At 40.2% G+C, this 20,329-nt stretch overlaps 1 protein-coding gene across 15 annotated transcripts in view; it reads left to right on the top strand.

The window, feature by feature from the left end:
- The window catches only part of dock7 (dedicator of cytokinesis 7), a 61,883-nt gene that overhangs the window by 30,667 nt on the left and 10,887 nt on the right, over positions 1-20,329 (top strand). Inside the window, exons 19-47 of one of the 15 annotated variants that reach the window (XM_046050034.1) lie at positions 227-313; positions 1,043-1,274; positions 1,956-2,120; positions 2,341-2,361; positions 2,769-2,938; positions 3,972-4,064; positions 5,695-5,784; positions 7,020-7,115; positions 7,234-7,374; positions 7,653-7,766; positions 8,199-8,366; positions 8,622-8,761; positions 9,000-9,169; positions 9,591-9,769; positions 9,929-10,111; positions 11,152-11,311; positions 11,628-11,724; positions 13,486-13,582; positions 13,736-13,870; positions 13,981-14,133; positions 14,682-14,840; positions 15,017-15,117; positions 15,257-15,449; positions 15,561-15,704; positions 16,064-16,195; positions 17,222-17,236; positions 19,529-19,654; positions 19,779-19,868; positions 20,033-20,269. In XM_046050034.1, the coding sequence (XP_045905990.1) occupies positions 227-313; positions 1,043-1,274; positions 1,956-2,120; positions 2,341-2,361; positions 2,769-2,938; positions 3,972-4,064; positions 5,695-5,784; positions 7,020-7,115; positions 7,234-7,374; positions 7,653-7,766; positions 8,199-8,366; positions 8,622-8,761; positions 9,000-9,169; positions 9,591-9,769; positions 9,929-10,111; positions 11,152-11,311; positions 11,628-11,724; positions 13,486-13,582; positions 13,736-13,870; positions 13,981-14,133; positions 14,682-14,840; positions 15,017-15,117; positions 15,257-15,449; positions 15,561-15,704; positions 16,064-16,195; positions 17,222-17,236; positions 19,529-19,654; positions 19,779-19,868; positions 20,033-20,269 (3,888 nt within the window). Of the gene's footprint in view, positions 1-226; positions 314-1,042; positions 1,275-1,955; positions 2,121-2,340; positions 2,362-2,768; positions 2,939-3,971; positions 4,065-5,694; positions 5,785-7,017; positions 7,116-7,233; positions 7,375-7,652; positions 7,767-8,198; positions 8,367-8,621; positions 8,762-8,999; positions 9,170-9,590; positions 9,770-9,928; positions 10,112-11,151; positions 11,312-11,627; positions 11,725-13,485; positions 13,583-13,735; positions 13,871-13,980; positions 14,134-14,681; positions 14,841-15,016; positions 15,118-15,256; positions 15,450-15,560; positions 15,705-16,063; positions 16,196-17,221; positions 17,237-19,519; positions 19,655-19,778; positions 19,869-20,032; positions 20,270-20,329 lie in introns of those variants that run through there. The other 14 variants (XM_046050037.1, XM_046050036.1, XM_046050039.1 and 11 more) reach the window with 14 other exon arrangements.

Below are 20,329 nucleotides of genomic sequence, written 5' to 3'. Positions count from 1 at the left end.
TGTAGTATATAATATTTTTTTTTACATAGTGAACACTTACTAACCTCTTTGTTCAACATTTGGGTTTGATGGAAAGGCTTCTGAAGACCCTTTAAACCCTTTAATTTGAATTTAATTAGAATGTCAGCTTTCCATGCACAGTAACCATTGCACAGTAGTCATTCATTTTCACTGCTTATAAAATGTTTGTCACTACAGCACAGACTCAAGTATTATTGTACTTCAGGTTCCTCTCCCAGGAATGAAGTGGGTGGACAACCATCGAGGAGTATTTAATGTGGAAGTGGTGACTGTTTCAACCATCCACACACAGGTAAAAGTACTGTATACAGTAGTTTTACTAACGGTGTTTTGGAGGATTTGGGTATAAACCTTCTCCTCTCATCTTCTTTACTGTATTTCATAATTTTATTGAATTATAATTTGCCATGGAATCATTTTCATAAGCATCACACACAGGTTATCATTTTAAATTTCAATTAAAGTAGAGAAAACAGTGTTTTCACATTTAGACAGTAATTCCTTCCCAGCACCAGTTCATTAGTGGGTGAAACTCTCCTTGCCAGTAATTTACTGGGGTCTACTCCATCTCTGTGTCGGCTGGGGTTTGGAGGGCTTGACTGTGGTCCCTAGGAGCCTAACTGGGACTAATGTGCTCATAAATCACTGCTCCTGGCGCAGATTAGACTTGCTGGATTCTACTTTGTTCTTGTAGTAACGTTCGTTTTGTGGTTTCCACTTGGTGAGCCAACTTATAGGCCAGTAGATCCAAGCATTACTTTTGTTTTTGCGATTCCCTCCCCCCCTTTTCTCCTACACCTTTCTTTACCTGTAACACTGTTATGTTTTTACCCTCTAAGCTTGGTCACTTCTTTTGCGCTCTTTTCACTCCATCCATCTTTATCATCTCTCCCTTTTGTTCTTTTGCTTTCCATGTATTTCTGTATCCTCTTAGCTGCATTGTCATGCATGTCTTTTGCCAACAAATTTCTCACTTTCTCCCTTCTTTTGCACCTCCACCTCTACCACTCTCTTACTCCAGGACCAGTACCTGGATAAGTTCTTTGCCTTGGTACACGCCCTGGATGAGCACATGTTCCCAGTTAGGATAGGAGACATGCGCATCATGGAGAACAACCTGGAGGCTGAGCTCAAGTCCAGCATTGCGGCGCTCAACTCTTCCCAGCTGGAGCCAGTGGTCCGATTCCTTCACCTTCTACTCGACAAGTTGGTGTTGCTTGTTGTGCGGCCACCAGTCATTGCTGGGCAGATAGGTATGATGGTGTATTATACTTAACTAAATAGCCAGGGATCACAGGTTGGTTTTAGAACAGCTTGCAGGTGATGGTAAATCTTCCAAGAAGAGTTAGGTGTCAATTGTGCCACTTTAAGCTGTAGATTTAAATTGTCTTTAGTTTGCAGAGATGATGAATAAATTAAGGTTAAAAGAGCTCCTGAATTTGATCATAGCAACAGGGATGTCATTTGGGCTGTTGTGTCAAGCTCAGATTTGTCACCACTGAATCTGCATCCATTCCAAGCTATAAAATGGAATATGTCAATATGTATTATGTAACAGAAGTTTCAGTAAAATATGTCCTGGGAGTCTTTTTGTACATTCTGGGGCTTGGTCTTGCTGACAAGTTTTATTATGATTATGCAGAGGACATAGTTACTCTAAAAACCTTTCTTGATATAAACAGCCATCTGAATCATTACACTTCCAAAATTATTTGTATAAACAATATTTGGGAGACCTAGAAAGGGTCTAAATATTTATGCTAAGAAATGTCTTGTTGTGTGATCATCTTTTCGGATGTCTTATTTTGTGTGAGTCATCCTGTACACACACACACTGTTACTTTGTGTGTATATGCACTGCTCGTGGCCATGGTGAGTTTTTGCATGTGTCATTTTTCTTCTGTCTTTACCTCTCTGTCTCTCTGTGTGTTTAGTGAATCTGGGCCAGGCATCCTTTGAGGTCATGGCATCTATAGTGAACCGGCTTCATAAGTACCTGGACACGAGCCAGGACATGCATGGCCGCAACGGCCTGCTGTCCTCTTACATCCACTACGTCTTCCGCTTGCCCAGCACTGATCCCAACTCACCCTCCCCAGGTATTTTGCTGTCAATACAGTTAATCACCTCACATTTTTCTTTATTCTATATCTGTTTTTCTGTTTTCTCCTTTTAAGTTCACTTCATCAAACCCCCAACTCACCTTCACTGGGTGTCTTTTATCAAACCTACCTGCTATAATTTTTCTTCTTCTATTTCTTTTTGTATTTATGCTTTTTTCCTCCCACATCCATTTTGTCTTCTGCTTGCTCACCACAGACTCCAACTCATCCTTAACAGGTAGATATGGCCCACCACTGTATATCTTAATCTGTGTGCAATTATTCTTCCCTCTAAAATCTCAGTTACATTCAGTTCTTTAAGTAATATAACATTTTGGTATAGCATTACTGCCATTGTTCACTTTTAGCTAGTAAATCATTAACTGCCAAGACACATTGGTTGCTAATCATTTATGAATAAATACGTTTATCAACTACCTACTGTGTGTTCACCACATGCAAGATGGGGGGATGGTACATTGGCTTTTTGATAAGAGGCAGGGTTGGTACAAATTTAAATATGGGCATTGGGAGCAGAGATAACATGTAACCATCAAGTCAGTGGACCTACAATGGCTTGGTAGAAGTAGTTATTCTCATCACATCCCAATTGGGCAATTTTTCTTTCTCTGTGTATTGTACCAGGCCCGGGAGGGTTGGGAGGTTCTGTTCACTATGCCACCATGGCTCGCTCAGCTGTTCGACCAGCCAGCCTCAACCTCAACCGTTCCCGTAGCCTTAGCAACAGTAACCCTGACATCTCCGGTACACCCACCTCTCCTGACGATGAGGTCCGCTCCATTATTGGCAGCAAGGTAGGGTCATCATACAATGTCTTTGGTTATACATGAGCCTATAACTTATTTAATCTCAGTGCTTTTAGAGTTGAAGGCATAAAAGGGGTGGTTAAACTTCTACATGTGGTCCTAATAGGGACTGAACCAGCAGGGATAGATGATAACAATGTTTTTTGTGCTCTTAACCCTATTGCAATATTTGTCTTGTCCACACTGCATGTGGGAGTCAGAGTTCAAGATTTAACATTGCTGTAGTCCAGCAGCTTATGTATTTTAGACACGCTCATTCAACATGAATCTTTAGTTCTTAACCCACACCAAGGCAGATACCTTCCATGTGCACAATGACCCAGAGACTATTTTATCAGCATGTAAACTGTATAGCTATTCCGTAAACATAAGATTGGACATCTTATCTCTCTAACCGCTGTAACAGCAACCTCAGACACACACCCACAGACACACAGGTTCTGAAGATTATGAAAGATATTAGAGACATTTAGTTTACAGTCAAATCAGAAAGCACACGCTGTCAAGAAGAAACAATAGATATAGTCATATATATTTTGAAGACATTAAGAATAGCTCAATCTCTACTGGTTTTCTTTGTTTTTTTTAATTTTATTTAATTTATTTGTCTGGCATGTATTTTGTCTTGTATAATTTGTGATTTCCCACTTCAGACATGTTTTGTTTAACCCAAAAGTACCTGAGTAGTGAGTGAATGCAACCCTCAATTTGATGAATGTTCCCTTTGCTGCTAATACTTAACTAAACCTTCCTTCTCTTGTATCTGTGGGAGGGGAAGTTATTTCTTTCACAGAGAGAGAAAGGGGGGGAGAAACCTCTGTGCTTTGGTCCTCTGTGGTGATAATTTGGATTTTTAATTCACTTACAGCTAACCTTTTTTGGTCCCTTGGTATCTTCCAGCAGTCCTGACCTCTAAACCTCTTTAACTTGTCATTATTCCTTCCCTCCTCCTTCCCCCGTGCTGCTCGCTCATTCCCTTGCTTCCTGCACGCCATGTGTCCTTTGACCTTGGCACGCCTAGGGCTTAGACCGCTCCAACTCGTGGGTGCACACCATGGGCTGTAAGAGTGCCCCCTGGGGATCCAGCCCTGGGTCCGCTCCAGAAACCATGCAGGTGGTTTTATGAATGCCCCGTCCTCCACTTTGCCTCACTGCAAAAACAATTCACCCTATTCACCTTGAAGGGATACTGGGATATTGAGAGTTTTGGTTTATTTGTGTACTTTGCCAGAGTTACTGAAAGAAAGGTATGAGTTGGGGCAATTAATTTCCTCCCCAAAGAGCATTTTAAGATTTGCAATTTTATGTTATGATCACATCTTTCATTTATTGTGAAGCTATTTCTGGAGGTTTTAAGTCACATTACTGTAAGTGCATTTTTGCCAAGTTTCTCCAAACTAGAGATATTTCTAAACCATATAAAATGTGAGTAGTGTAACACAAATACACTAAATACCAAAACTTCAGAATATTACAGTATTCTGGTAAACTTTAAATCACAACCCACCCATGATCCCACACATGGGAGTCACAGCCGCCTCCATGACCCTATATCTCTCATGCTAGAGTCTCAGGTGTCATCCCTCTTTACTTATCACATCTACCACCTTCCTTTTTCTCAGTACTAGCATGAAAAGACACGGTGTAAATCCAAATATTTCAGTGTCAGTTGACTAGATTTATTTATGGCAGCAATTTCTTGGAGACAGTAGGCCTCCCTTTCTTTCTATGTCAAGCTTGCCTGCCATTTTGGGTTTACAGTGGTCGGTTATTGCTTAACCCAAAACCGATGCATACTGTGATCTTTTTGTGTGTCTGTATATTTCAGACAGAGGATTGTTGGAATAGTAGAGAAAAGGAGTAGTCTTAGAAATCATCTTCATCAGCAGAGTAGATATTTAAGACATTCATTGTATTTCATCTATTAATTCTCCTCTCTGCTTCTAACAGTTATTCACACTCAGCTAGTATCCCTGCATGAATACTAACCCTACATAGCATTCACTTTATCACTGGAGCATGGTATATCTGTGAGTGTGAGTGGGTGTTTGTCTACATGTGTGAGGTCTTTATCAGCTTCACTTTCCATCTTCATGTGACGTTATGTCGTCTGTCATTTTAAGTTGTCATGACATAAGCCTATGTTTGTCTCTATCTAATACTATAAAGCTCAAAAAAACAAGATACAATTAATTCTGTAATAATAAAATCATGTCTAAATTACAATCTTAAATGAATTGTGCCAACATTGACAGAGCACATTCATAATTAGCATTTTATCTGAGATGGAACATTATGTTACTTTACTTACCAATAATAATACGTTTAATACTGTGTACTCTGAAGTATTGTATTCACCTGGACGGATGTAGTGTAATGGCACATCATTATGGTTTTCTTTTCCTTGATGTTACAGCCATTGCTTAATGATGTCTTAACATGATATCATGGCCCTTCATGCAGCCATTTTGCATCCCTTTTTTAAAGGCACTCAACTACCAATGTATCTGACTGTTTTAGATTATGGGTTTAGATTAAGTGTTATGTCCATGTCTTGTCTTATTTGTTTTGTGTCTTCATGTGTGACAAGTCTGTGCAACAGATCACAAAAGTATATAGTGTGCATGTGTGTGGGTATGTGTGACTCAGCAGACTCATTTTTCTGGTGTGCAGACGGTGCAACCCCACGTTCCCGTTGCTCCTCCACTAACCTTGTTGTCACCGTTCCATTCATTCCACCATAGGCCATGGAGCGCTGTGGCAATCGCATGTCTTCGCACACTGAGAGCGCCAGTTTCTTGCAAACTTTAACAGGACGGTTGCCCACAAAAAAGGTAGAGCCACTTGCACTGGGGGAGGAGCCAACCCGCCCACCTCTTTATTCGCCTCCTCACCCGTCTTGTCTGTGGATGTGTGCTTCTGGATTGGTTGATGTTGTATTTGGTGGTTGTGGAGTCTTGTTGAATGCTGAATGTCACCGATCTGCCTCTTGTTCTGAATGTGTCAAGGATTTTTTGATGTGACATGAATGTTGGTTGTAGTCTGGCTAACACTGGCTAAGTTAAATCTGGGAAGCATCCGTTCAGTGTGTACTATTCACTCAGGCATTGAGTGCATGTGTTTGATTTTTATTTGAGAAAGTGCAACACAGTTTGCCTTCTAATCAGTTTACTCTGACCCTACAAATGATACTGGACAAGAAATACAAACATGTGGTTAGTTAGGATACCAACAGGATACAATCTGCTGTAAAGTTAATATTAAAGAAGTAGTTTCCTTTACTAGCCTTTTCCCCCAGAGCTTTCAACAGCAAAAAGATTAATGAAATGTGTCGTTATTACTGCACTACAGTAATTAATAGATGATGATCAACAGATCCTCGCCCTTCCTAATCTTTACAATATGTCAACACAAGTAAGAAAGACTTGCCAGACCCTGGACAAGAGCCAGTGTGTTAGCCAGACTGTGTTGGATGTTGGTTGTGCATCACATACACCTAAATAAATTAAAGTTATTGACGTGTAACACTTAAAAGAAATGAATTAAAAGAAAATACAATTATTTTCATCAACAGTTTAGCGATTTATATCATTATTGGGAAGTTACATTTTGAAATAGAATAATTTGCATGGTGTTGAGAGTTTAATGTAGTTGTTTAGAGTGTTTGGAGTTGGTAACCCTTACTGTCACATATGTGTATATATAACATTTTTCCGTTAAACCGTACTTTGTCTTTAAACAAGTTCATTTTCAGGAGCTCTACTGGACTTATTGTTTCATATAGAGAATGTTAGGGTTGCTAATCATTGTTAACTAAACCCACTTAAATTTCCTTTCATGTCACATCCCCCATTAAGTAAAAACACTTTGGAATATATTTAACATCTACTTAATAATTTGTTTCTAACATGTAGAACTAGGTATATTTTTATTTAGGTTTTAAGTTTAAGATGGACAGTGATACTTTTCCTGGTGCCTCACATTTTCTCTGTCTGGCTTTATTGCCTCTCCCTCTCTGTCCTTCCCTCTCCACTTTTGTGTCTCTTTTCTACTTTTCTGTTCTTCTCAGCTCTTCCATGAGGAGTTGGCACTCCAGTGGGTGGTAAGCAGTGGTAGCGTCAGGGAGGGCGCACTACAACAGGCCTGGTTTTTCTTTGAACTTATGGTAAGAAACAACATTTTGACTTAGATAGATATGCCCGTTATTGTTCTCATCAGGCATCACAGTGCAGCGCCGTTTCATTTTTATCTTGTGTTCATCACAATTAACACATTAACCACAGGTGAAGAGCATTATCCACCACTTGTACTTCACTGACCGCTTAGAGTCACCCAGGAAGAACCGTTTTCCAGAACGCTTCATGGATGACATTACAGCCCTGGTCAGCACCATCGCTGGCGACATTGTGTCTCGCTTCCAGAAGGTAAGTAACGGCCTGGTGAAGTTTTCTATGGTATTACAGGGTCCCAATGGGCATGCATTTGTGGAATATCACAAAGACTTACAAGGGAAGTAAGTGGATATAGTAATATCACATAGTAGTCTTTTCAAGTTATATTAAAACACATTGTACTGTTTAATGGTGTTTATACTTTGTGAATGCTTTTGGCTTTAATAATGTGGCATCACAAGTTTGAGGCTGCAAGCAATGTCACATATGATCCTTTTTGTCCCTTTGTCCTTTATATCTCATTTATTCAGGACCTAGAATTGGTGGAGAGACTAAACACTAGTCTGGCTTTCTTCCTCAACGATTTGCTGTCAGTCATGGACCGAGGCTTTGTTTTCACCCTAATAAGGGCATACTGGAAACAGGTAAAGGCCTTATTTAGATTCAAAAAGAAGTTCTACATTTTGTTCTGTGTGTTGTTGTTTTTTTTTTCATGATAAAGAATAATACAGTTTTAGCAAGATAAGTATGAGTGAAGATAAAACAGACCTAGATAGCTGAGTAACACACCTATAGTAAGATAGAAGTATGCAAATTAGTTTGTATGACTTCCCTAAATGAATTAAGATATTCCTTTTTTATGGGTATTTGTTGGAAGCTACTGACAGATATTGTCTTTTTCTTTCTTCACATTTGATTTCTTCTCTGTGATTTCTTCACAGCACTAACAATATATTAAGAATTAATTTGTGATGATATTTCATGAAAGCACATACTCCTATTTTTTGTTTGTGTGGCTATGACACAAGTATTTTTCTTTAAAATATTCATTAATGTGTACTATTACCTCTCCCCAGGTGTCCACAAAGATTTACACTTTGCAGAACCCAACCTTGGAGTCTTTGAGGCTTGATTTCTTGAGAATCGTTTGTAGCCATGAACACTACGTAACCCTCAATCTGCCCTGCAGTCTGCTCACCCCGCCTGCCTCGCCTTCCCCGTCTGTCTCTTCAGCAACTTCACAGGTCAGACATAAAGTGCTGTAGTGAAATTGAAACGCCTTCAAGCAAAAAGACCCTGTGATATAGTCTTACACAAAAAATTCTGCAAACTGAAATTTTAAATCAGAACACCTGTAAATTGTCTTGTCAGATTATAAGTGTTCACTGCTCCTTAACATAAAGATACTCTAGAAATCACAAAAGCCAAAGTAATCAGCTAAAATATTACTGGACTTACTTGTGTGGATGTTCTGTTTTGTTCTCTCTTCTCTCCCATAGAGCTCTGGGTTCTCCACACATGTCCAGGACCAAAAGATAGCCAACATGTTTGAGTTGTCTGTCCCCTTCAGAGAGCAACACTATCTGGCTGGACTGGTGCTATCTGAGCTGTCCGTAATACTGGACCCAGAAAATGAGGGGTTAGCATGCTTTGGATTCATAATTATGAAGATTGTTTTACACAGAAAGAGTTTATGTCTTGAGGGATGGTGAATTGAAGAGTTAAAAAGATGGTTGAGTTTATGTTTGTCTATCCAGTAAAGTACTGTAGAGAAAGGAAAGCTATGTTTTCTGGTTAGAGCCTCTGTATTTCTTTGTTCCTTTCTGGGGGTTTGTTTGTTGTTTTTAATTTTTTTTCTTTCTTCTGTTTCACTGTAGGATGTTTGGCCTACATAAGAAAGTGGTGAGTGTCGTTCATAACCTCCTGTCAAGCCATGACTCTGACCCACGCTACGCCGATCCTGAGGTCAAGGCCCGAGTTGCCATGCTTTACTTGCCTCTAATTGGCATTGTCATGGAAACACTACCACAGCTCCATGATTTTACAGGTAAAGAGTAGGAACTACTTTAAAGATAAGTAGATAGATGTAGTTTAACATACAGTAAAATGTGTCTGTTGTTATATCCAACTGCTGTCTTCCCACTGTCCACTCATTAGCACTCTTATCAATAGCACATCCATTGGAACTCAAAAGGTTATCATTTGACCTCCAAAGGATGTTACATAACTTACCAGCTGAAGTACAATGTACCAGCTGATCTCTAATCTCAGTTCATCCTGCTCGCACATTTCTCACATTTCATTTCTTACTCTCCACTCCTGTGAACCTGCCTTTCCTAGACCTTGAACTTGTTTTGAAATGACACATTCATAAAGGGCTGAGCAGTAGTTTCAGAATCAGTTAAGCTCATTTTATGAAGCTTGGTCTGAAAAAAAGTTTTTCTTTTCTCTCCGTTTTGTGTCACTAGAGTCCCATAACCAGTGGGGTCGGCCAGGCGGTCCCCAGGGGGCAGCGATGGGTAGCAGCGGAGAAGAGGCAGAGGGTGAGGGTAACAGCATGATCAGCCAGACTGTCGCCATGGCAATAGCAGGCACCTCCACCGCCTCCCCAATGTCTCGACCAAGCAGCTTCTTGCTCAACTCGCAGGTACACTGTTGTGACAATCTGCAGTAAATGGAGTCGTACTACTGCACATTGTTCTTAAACAAAAATGAGGGCATTGTTTCTTGTCATACCTCTTTTGTATTCTTTTTGTCCTTCTGTGTTCTTTCCTCTCTGTTGATTCCTCCTGGTCCGTCTTTCCAGGCGAGTCGTCAGCACGGTAGCTTCTCCGCCGAGTCAAGTCGTAGTCTGCTCATCTGTCTGCTGTGGGTGTTGAAGAATGCTGATGAGCTGGTGTTACAGAAGTGGTTCACAGACCTGTCAGTGTCTCAGCTCAACCGCCTGCTGGATCTCCTTTACCTCTGCGTGTCTTGCTTTGAGTACAAGGTAACACGAACAGTGAATATACTCACTAACTGACAAGTCAGGCTGATGCTGTACCACTGATACCACTCTGTTGTTGTCAGGGGCACACAGAGGGTTGGTGGCTTCAGCAGTACTTCCAAGTTTATGTCCCACAAATTGGGAATCTTTTTGGCTACTTGATACTTGAATGAAACCGTATACTCCTATCAGCCATCCTATGTAGAGATAACAGATAGAAATTGTAAGCAGCACAAGGTTAATACATAGAAAACAATAAAAAGCAAGCCTATCTCAAACATAACTCAGTGAGCTACACTTTGTAGTGCACTGTCACATATGCTGTATCAATGATTGAACAAAAACTATTTTGATGTTCTCACCTATGTTCACGTTTTGTCTTAATTTTCTGTGGATGATAGCTCTCCTCTTCCATGCTGAACATAAGCTTCTCTGCAGTTAAAGAGTGGGGTGTGTGAGTCTGGATAAATCCAATATTATGACAAATATGATGATGATATGAAATGGAGTGAACAATGTTAGCTAAATTGTGGTTAGCAAACTGTCCCTACAGTTGCTGCTGTGAAGCTAAGACGCAGAGAGGGCAAGACCGTTTCCCAAAGCCAGCACACCAGTGCCACAGTCGTACTCGCAACTCTCCTGCTGTTATGGCTAACATCACAAAAACAGCTTTGTTTTTTTCCCATTTACAGAGCCAGGGCTGTGTACAAACATCTTTTTTCAGCACATAGGAGATATTCCCTGAATTTGACAAAGATGTGTATTGGATTAGAATTGCATAACCCACCTTTAATGTGCTTTTGCTTCTGGATGTGGTGGTAAAATAAAAGCATTCTTGCTGCTTTTTATACTATAGTCATCTATTTCTTTCTGTGTTTTTCAAGCTCTTGTAGCTAGGCTGTTTGTTTGCTGTTTGCTGTTTTTGTGCTTGCACATAAGCTTTTATGCTGCTAACCTGCTTTGCTTGCTGAGTGCTGTGCTACAAATAACTTCCCCGCTGTGTTCTTTGTCCATTCACTCATCCTGTGCCTCATGGATACAAGGCCCATGTTGTGTTCACCATGCAGGGGAAGAAGGCATTTGAACGAATGAACAGCCTTACCTTTAAGAAGTCCAAAGACATGAAGGCCAAGCTGGAGGAGGCCATACTGGGCAGCATCGGGGCCAGGCAGGAGATGGTGCGACGCAGCCGGGGACAGCTAGGTGGGGGTGCGCTTTTTGGCACATGCTCACAAATTCACTTACACAACTGCATATCAGGGGGAAAACACAGTAGAACCATACATAAACAAATACAAAGCAAGGCTGTAACATGTGAAATACAGACCACCAATAATTACTATGTGCTGCTTTTCACCCTGCACACATGCATACAGACATCACACACATACAACTGTAACTTTTGATAGTACTGTAGATACAGCTACAGCCATTCAGCCAAAGTATTGTGCCATGTTTACTGTGTACACACTCTTTCACCACTAATAAAAAAGTAAATAATCCTTTCTCCACCATTTAGAGCGGAGTCCATCTGGCAGTGCTTTTGGCAGTCAGGAGAACCTTAGATGGAGGAAGGACATGACCCACTGGAGACAAAACAGTGAAAAGATGGACAAGTAAGCTCTTTTGAACACTTAATCCACTTTCTTAATTCTTACTTTGTCAAAAAACCTAAAAGATACTCCCAAAATATCCCAAGCTGATTATTCTGTGGTTTATGTTCTATAAAAGGAACACACATAGATAATTTACATGCATAAAGGATATGTACAACATAATCCATAAATGTGTATGAATATGTCCATCACCACTTTAAATCTTCACCACCTGTGCTTCTTTTCTATTTTTATTTGAGTACAATCTGTCATTTAGAAACATAAACCAATACATTATGTACTGTGTTCAAATGTGAAATAAAAGTGTGAAAATTATCATTCTTTAATCATCTTATCAGGATATCACTAAAGTCCATCTAGTGATAAATACAAACCATCACAAAGCCCATTCAGTGTTCATTGTAATTGTTCATATGTTTTGCTTTACTTACATAGCAACAGAATCAGTCTTACTTTTAAAATTGTTACAATGCCCATATTTGCCCAGCATCTTCACATATCTGTGTTGCATGCACACTTTAAAAAAAAACTATAGTTTTGTATCTTATGTCACTTTTGTCACAATGCAAGCTGTACTCATTTTGTCAAAGGGTGACAAAAGATGCAGTGCTAAGCTTTTTATTTTTATTTTTAATTTTTGTCTGTTCTTTTGTAAATTCAGCTCCAGCCTTTGTTTTCTGTTAATTTCCATTTGTTCTCTCACGTTGCTGTGTGTTTATGTAGGAGTCACAGATCAGTCAGGTATTGTATGGTCCACATTTGCTGTGTGCCCCTTAAATTCCCCCCCTGCTTCAGTTCCTCATTTATGGTGTATTCACATGCTTGTGGGCAGTTAGACAGTTGCAGTGGACACAAAATGAATTAAATAGTTTGTATTAGATTTCCTACTGATTAACTTGGCTTTAAACAAGTCATGATTTGCTAATTCATTTTGTTTTTGTTAATTATTCTAGCCATCGATGCACCCATGTTATGATTCATTTCTTCTCCATTGTGACTTCCTTAACTCACACCTGCATATGAATGCACCAGAGACCCCCTGATCCTGGTTCTGACAGTTGAATCCCCCATTCCATCAGTCCCTTTGTCCTGGTAACAATGTCTGTCTCAGGGTAGTGGTTGCTGTGGGTCTGTTTTGCTTTTTAACCAGTGTGCTTCTTGTTTTGGGGTTTTGATTTGTGTATCTTCAGCAAAAAGCAACACAAATGTAGCAATTTCTGTTGTTTGTCATAGATTCTTTGTTCTTGTGCAAAATATAAAACTCAGATGCATCATGAATAAATGCCAGTCAGTTATACTTTAATATTCTCAAATGTAGCCATTTTAGGACATGTAGACAAAACATTTAGCCCTTGTGTTCCATATGTCAACCAGGAATGGATTACTTAGCTATTCACTAATACTGAAGAACAGCCTCCTTAACGCCTTCAACCTCATACCCCCGTGGTGAGGGAAGCTATAGGTTTGAACCAACTGTACATGTGGATTAGCATGCACTGGATCAATTGAATAGTTTGAAGTTTGTCCCTTGTAGTTTAAGAGACATCTTGCACCATAAAAGTAATTAAATATGGATAGATGAACAGCTTTCTTTTTTTTCTATTTTATATCTTTTCTATATTTCATCAAGTTTATCAAATCAACAAAATTGGCCTTTTGTGGTCGGTCACTAGAAGCATATGCACACTGAAGGGTACGTCATTAACATCGCAATTTGGGAAAGGTAATCCTTTTGTGACAGTTCTGGTTTCTTGATTGTAGGACCAGAGCAGAGCTGGAACATGAAGCACTTATTGATGGTAACCTTGCAACAGAAGCCAACATAATTATTCTTGATACTTTGGAGATCATTGTACAGGTATGAAATTGAACAGGACTTTCATCATGTACCCATGCAGAATGGGAATATAATCAAAAATACTGAAATCAATTAGTAACGTAGTCTAACACTTAAGCATACATAAACCCTGACATGCTCCCATAACAACTGCATGTGTCCCTCTTTCTCCAGACGGTATCAGTGACCGAGTCAAAGGAGAGTATACTGGGTGGCGTTTTAAAGGTGTTGCTCCACAGCATGGCCTGCAACCAGAGTGCCCTCTACCTCCAGCATTGTTTTGCCACACAGAGGGCACTGGTGTCTAAAGTAAGATCACTGGACTTGTATTAAAGTGCTTCAGGTCGTCCTTGCAATTTCTTCCAGGATTTCATTCTTGTATTATGTCAATTGGGGTGTATTTCTCTCTGCCTGTGTAGTTTCCTGAACTTCTGTTCGAGGAAGAAACGGAGCAGTGTGCTGATCTGTGTTTGCGATTGTTGAGGAGCTGCAGCAGCAGCATAAGTACCATCAGGTCCCATGCCAGCGCCTCCCTCTACCTCCTCATGAGGCAAAACTTTGAGATTGGCAACGTGAGTACTACTGACAAACTCAAGGTTTACAACCCAAAATGTCATATTAGTAGTTTGATAGCTACATTTGTTCACGAAAGGGGGGTTGTAAATGTTAAAGAAACCCTGGAGTATAGTTTTCATAGAGCTAGTACAATGTATCAGTGGTGAAGGTTAAAGTAATTGAATCTCACATGTTAAGAAGCCATGTGCTTTGCAGGCCCTACTTGTTCACTTACTGGTTGGCCATTTCTCATCTATATTCTCTTATTGGTTTGTTGGTTTGGTTTCCTATTTTTCTTTCATGTTACATCACCCAATTTAGTACAAAACCAAACACCGCAATCAGCCATCCACTTTAGGCCAATTTACTGGTGAATGCATAATTTCCTTTAAGTACAGGCAGACATTTCGCACACAGACCTTTATGAAAATGACTTCCAAGCTAGAATAGACATCTGTTCTTTAGAGTGCTTCCTTCATTGTCCATATCGGTCACATGAAAACTAGTACCTTTGACAAAATATTATTTGTTCGAACCTTTCTTGTCTTTTTGGTTGCCTTTTCAGAACTTCGCAAGAGTGAAGATGCAAGTGACCATGTCTCTGTCTTCACTGGTGGGAACATCTCAGAATTTTAACGAGGAGTTTCTGCGTCGCTCTCTAAAGACCATCCTCACCTATGCAGAGGAGGACCTGGAGCTGAGAGAGACCACATTCCCAGACCAGGTACTGATTTATTCTTTAAAATGGTTAGTTGTCCATCACAGTGTGAGAAGACGGGTGACTGACTGGCAACTTTCATTGATTTTATTTACTGAATTAACAGATTATTCCCTTGATTTCTCTATGATAAAAGATTGGGGAAGCAGTAACCCAGTGTCTCCATTATTTCACCCCCCCAGGTCCAGGACCTTGTGTTTAATCTGCACATGATCCTGTCTGACACAGTCAAGATGAAGGAGCATCAGGAAGACCCTGAGATGCTGATAGATCTCATGTACAGGTACAGAATACATGCACATTCACTTTTTTTATATTGCTTGCAGATGTATTTCTGCACTGTGCTCATCATTAGCTTGTTGTTTATGTGCTGTCTTGTGTTTGTAATGTGTCTGTGTCTTTACTTTCGTGTCCATCCTCAGGATTGCAAAGGGTTACCAGACGTCCCCAGACCTGCGGCTGACATGGCTTCAGAACATGGCTGGAAAACACTCGGAGAGGAACAACCACGCTGAGGCTGCTCAGTGTCTGGTGCACAGCGCTGCTCTGGTCGCAGAATACCTGAGCATGCTGGAGGACCGCAAGTATCTGCCTGTAGGCTGTGTCACCTTCCAGGTAAGCAGAGTGCTAGACACATGTAATGTGCGCACATATGCTTGTCTTTTGGCAATAGAAATGTCTGCTGATGTGTGTGCTTATATTTTTTTTATTGTATTTGTTATCCAGAATATTTCTTCCAACGTGCTAGAGGAATCTGCAGTCTCTGATGATGTGGTGTCACCAGATGAAGAGGGCATTTGCTCAGGGAAATACTTCACTGAGATCGGCCTTGTGGGGCTCCTGGAGCAGGCTGCTGCCTCTTTCTCCATGGTGAGAAGTGAAACATAGATGGGAGATTTGATGAATGGATGTTGACGAGAATTCCAATGATGTAGTCAGGAATTTTGTAGCAAGTGGCTTCCTCTTTCTCTCACCAATCACATTGACACGTTTTACTCTCATGAACATGTCATTGTCTTCAGCAGTGTATTCACCCCAATTTTCTTGTGGGGAAATCTGTAAAGAACGAGTAATGATTACAAATCTGTAGTCAGATGTCAGTGTAACTTCTCCAATGATCCTAATTCAGGCCTTTAAATCTCTGAAAATATATACATTTAGGCTGAGGTGTTGTTACTTTTGGATGACTGATTGTACCATAATAACATTTGTCTGTAACTCCCTTCCAGGCGGGCATGTATGAGGCTGTAAACGAAGTGTATAAGGTACTGATCCCTATCCATGAAGCCAACAGGGATGCAAAGAAGCTAGCCACCATTCATGGTAAACTACAGGAAGCCTTTGGCAAAATTGTGCATCAGGTAAACACACACAGTGTAGACCTCACCTTCCACACTGGAAGTGAAGCTGACACTAGATTTACACAAGAACCAAAAGTAATTTTATTTATCTCAGTGTGACTCAGATTTGAGTCAGTCAGTCTCTTGCTATGAAAAGATCACATCTGGGTTACATACGGTTATAGTACATTTTGTTTGTTACTGTGTAAATTCAGTATATATGCTATTCTTGATTTTTATATATATAAAATCAAGAATAGCATGTTCAAATATCTTCACTCAAAAGGAACATCCCAAAACCTCCCTGACAGTCACGTGAATGTTTTGCACATATGCACCTTTGTCACATATTACATCCGTCACAGGTAGTGGGCATTGTAGAAGGGTTCAGGTTCTTCTAGCTGGATCTTATTATAGAAACATGGGACAAAAACAGGGTCAGGCTACAAAGAGCAGTGTTCTTCCATTTACAATGATTCTGAATACTTTGCAGTCTTCACGGTCTTGACACAAGAAACAAGGTACAAGGTTGTTTTATTAGTCATTATACAGCACAAGGCTGCATAACGACACCAAATACAATAGGAAATACCCTGGAAATGTAGTCTTGTTGTTTAGCCTTCACACAGATACAGCTTTGCATGGTTATATTATTTGCCATTTTAATTCCAGTGTATTTATTTATTTATAATTTGTCAGACACCTTGCATGTTCTATTATATTTGTGAAGTATGAAACAAAAGACGTTGGAAGAGACTCCTGTAGTGGTTTTTCTTAAAGGCCAGTTGTGTGACTCATAATGACGATGTCAATTTACAGTGTGGGCAAGGTTACAGTCGTCTGGTGTGCAGAGCAACTTATCCTTAATACCCTTTATTTTCGCAGAGGCCAGTTGCTCTGTTCTCCAGCTCGACAGTTAGTAACCTGGATTAGGTTCAAAGAGTCCATTCTCCTTGCTGTAACATCACTGTGTGCAAATGCCACACTGTGTGTAGGGCGTGTATGTGTGTTGTCGTTCACTTGTCCTGTATTCTCTTTGTCACACAGAGTACTGGCTGGGAGGTAGGTGGCTAAACGGTTCCTGCTTGGCCCTGCTCATGTTGTTTATCTTTTTGTATTGTTATTTTTATTTGCTAGCTGTGGGCATTCAGTTGCTCTCTTTGCTTTGTTACATACATTCAATCCATTAACATCTGCAGACAATGTCAACTGTCTGCCCCCGCTGGGGACACTTGCTGTATAAGCAGCACCCTCACCATTTTCCTCTCTCCTCCCTCTTCTTAATGTGCGAGAGGAGCTTGTTTTTATAACGTGACAGTGTTGGCAGGCTGTGCATGGGAGCCACAGTGTGTGACACTAATGACACAAGTTTCAATGAATGCATCACCTGCACAATCCGCACTCTCCCTGTCCTCATCTTCTGTCTGTCTGCTGGTGTGTCAGTCAGAACACACTCATTGACTGGTTTTCTGTCACACTTCATCTCATCTCATCTTCAACTACAGGGCTCGATTTTAGTGCACTGTTTTTATGCGAAGGATATCTTTTAGCGTCCCTGCTCTAGCCATTGGTCGTTCTTTTTACACCATTAAATGAGCCTTTTAAAACACAATGTGTTGCAGACTTGGCATTGGGTCGAAGCTGGAACCAAATTCCTGAGGAAGTCAGGTTTTTTCCAAGAGGGTTCAACTCACAGTAATCTCAGGATTACTTGATTTATCCCTTGTGATTTTGATTAGTTCTTATTGTTGTCCTTTCTTTTAATAGTTCAAACTAAATCGACCCCTGATTATTTTTCATCCATTCTTTTCTTTTGTTAACATTATTAACCTCTGAGTTCTCATGGTTTGTTGCATGAAATGGACGGAGCACTCTGTTCCTTTTGGAAATGCACTGAGAGTGCATCTTGTGCTTCTGAAGTTGGTGGATCTTTATTTTCTCACTTTGTCTTTCTTTTTTCTTCGTAACTGTCTGCCTTTGCATGGTCTGGATCCGCCACAATAAGTTTATGTTCTTCCTCAAAATCAATAGAGATATTTTTGCTGATGTATTTTTGTTTGTGTTGTTTTTGAAATTCTCTGGAGGAACCCAATCCTCATTAAAATTTGTTCTGTTTTCTCCTTTTTGATTTGCCTGGTTGCCGACCCTTCCTTCCCACTTTACTTAATTGTGTCTTGTGGTAAGTTCCTTAGTTTTCAGGGCCTCTTAAATGTCTGCTGAGATTTCCTTTTGAATCAGCAGTTGCAATGAAAATACAAGATGGATTTTTAAGATTTGCCTCAAACTACCACAGATTTGATTTAATACATTTTTACTAGAAGTCAGTTGCCAACCTACACAACTTATCCACAGCTTATCCACAGCTTCTCCCTTTCTCATCTTCTACACACACATACACACTTGATTACTCGCATACACTTGTATCAGACCTGCTGTGCTCTCAGACTTTAATGTCTAAGTTGCTTTCTGGATGTTCTTTCCAAGCAACCTTTTCTGTTGCTATCTTTGAGCTTGGCCTATTTTTCTCAGAACCGGCAGAACGCAGACAGAAAATATGTGTGTTGATTTCAGTTTTTATCTGAATAATAGTGAACTGAATAGTAAACTTGTGACTATTCTGCTAGCTGGTGAAAGAGGTTGTTGTTTCGTGTTGATTTTTTACACTCTGCCTTTTACCGTGAAGTGAAACGCTGCACCTGCTGTCCTCTGTGTACTTAACAAGTATAGAATTGACTGTGGAAAAGCTGCAGAATAAGATCATACAAACTGAAACATCTACAAGGGGTTCAAATATATGGGACTGTGGGTTGCTGACTTCATGTTGGCTGTTTTCTATGTGACACTGGCTTCAGTAGACATTTTTCAAACCAATCATATGCTCTTGTATAGACTGCACCTCAGCGGACACAATAAGCAAGCAGGTCACTTACATGAAAGTGATGTCGTTTTATCTATGTTAGCTATATATGCAGATTGCCATGCAGGTTACTTGCTGTTGCATTTTTAGCTGTTATTTCTCTGAATGAACTACAACCTTTTCTCCATTTCCTCACTCCTGTGAACTACACAATCACAACTGGAACTGAGGTCTGCCAATGATGGATTGACTTCCCATCAGATGATGAAGCAAAAAAGGGCCATCATTTGGTTGCCACAGTTGATTACAAAATGTAATAGCAATCAGCATAAAAAGCTCACCATTGTGGGAGTTTCCGGTTTACGCAGTATCTCAGTCTGCTCTCTAGTTTTTACAGTTTTATGGTGTGGATCAAAATAAACATGTTCTTACATGAATTTAATTTCTATTCTTGCTCAGCACTGACATTAATCTTCCTCTGCTCGCAGGATGGAAAGAGGATGTTTGGTACGTACTTCAGAGTCGGATTTTACGGTTCAAAATTTGGCGACTTGGACGAGCAGGAGTTTGTGTACAAAGAGCCTGCCATCACGAAGCTTGCGGAAATCTCTCACAGGCTAGAGGTAAATACCTCCATGCAGGCAGGAGATTTTCTTGTAATATCATGATCCTTAAAATCCTTTGCTTTGTGTGCTTTTCGTAGTCTTCTGCTAAGAACTAATGAGGTTTTGTGTTGGTTCTTCTCAGGGTTTCTATGGGGAGCGATTTGGAGAGGACCAGGTAGAAGTAATAAAGGACTCCAACCCAGTGGACAAGTGCAAGTTGGACCCAAACAAGGTCAAGTGTACATTCCCACATTGTTAGATAAATGGAATGGAAATGGCCTAGTTTTTGAACACTGTTTAGAGGAATTGTGTTCAAGCTTTTAGTCCGAGCATCCATCTTTACCTACACAATCAAAAAACTTAACTAATAAAAAATATTGTCTTTTATTTCTACAGGCATTCATCCAGATCACATATGTGGAGCCGTACTTTGACACGTACGAGATGAAAGACCGCATCACTTACTTTGACAAGAACTACAACTTGCGACGTTTCGTCTACTGCACCCCTTTCACACTGGATGGGCGGGCCCATGGGGACCTGCACGAACAGTTCAAACGCAAGACCATCCTCACCACTTCACACGCTTTCCCTTACATCAAGACACGCATAAACATCATCCACAAAGAGGAGGTTGGTGAACCGTTAGTTTCATTTAAAGCTTCTTTTTTTTCTCCAGTAACTGGTTTAGTT

The sequence above is a fragment of the Micropterus dolomieu genome, linkage group LG05 (genome assembly GCF_021292245.1).
Source record: "Micropterus dolomieu isolate WLL.071019.BEF.003 ecotype Adirondacks linkage group LG05, ASM2129224v1, whole genome shotgun sequence".
NCBI classification, from domain to species: Eukaryota; Metazoa; Chordata; class Actinopteri; order Centrarchiformes; family Centrarchidae; genus Micropterus; species Micropterus dolomieu.
This window is presented reverse-complemented; position numbering and strand designations above follow the sequence as displayed.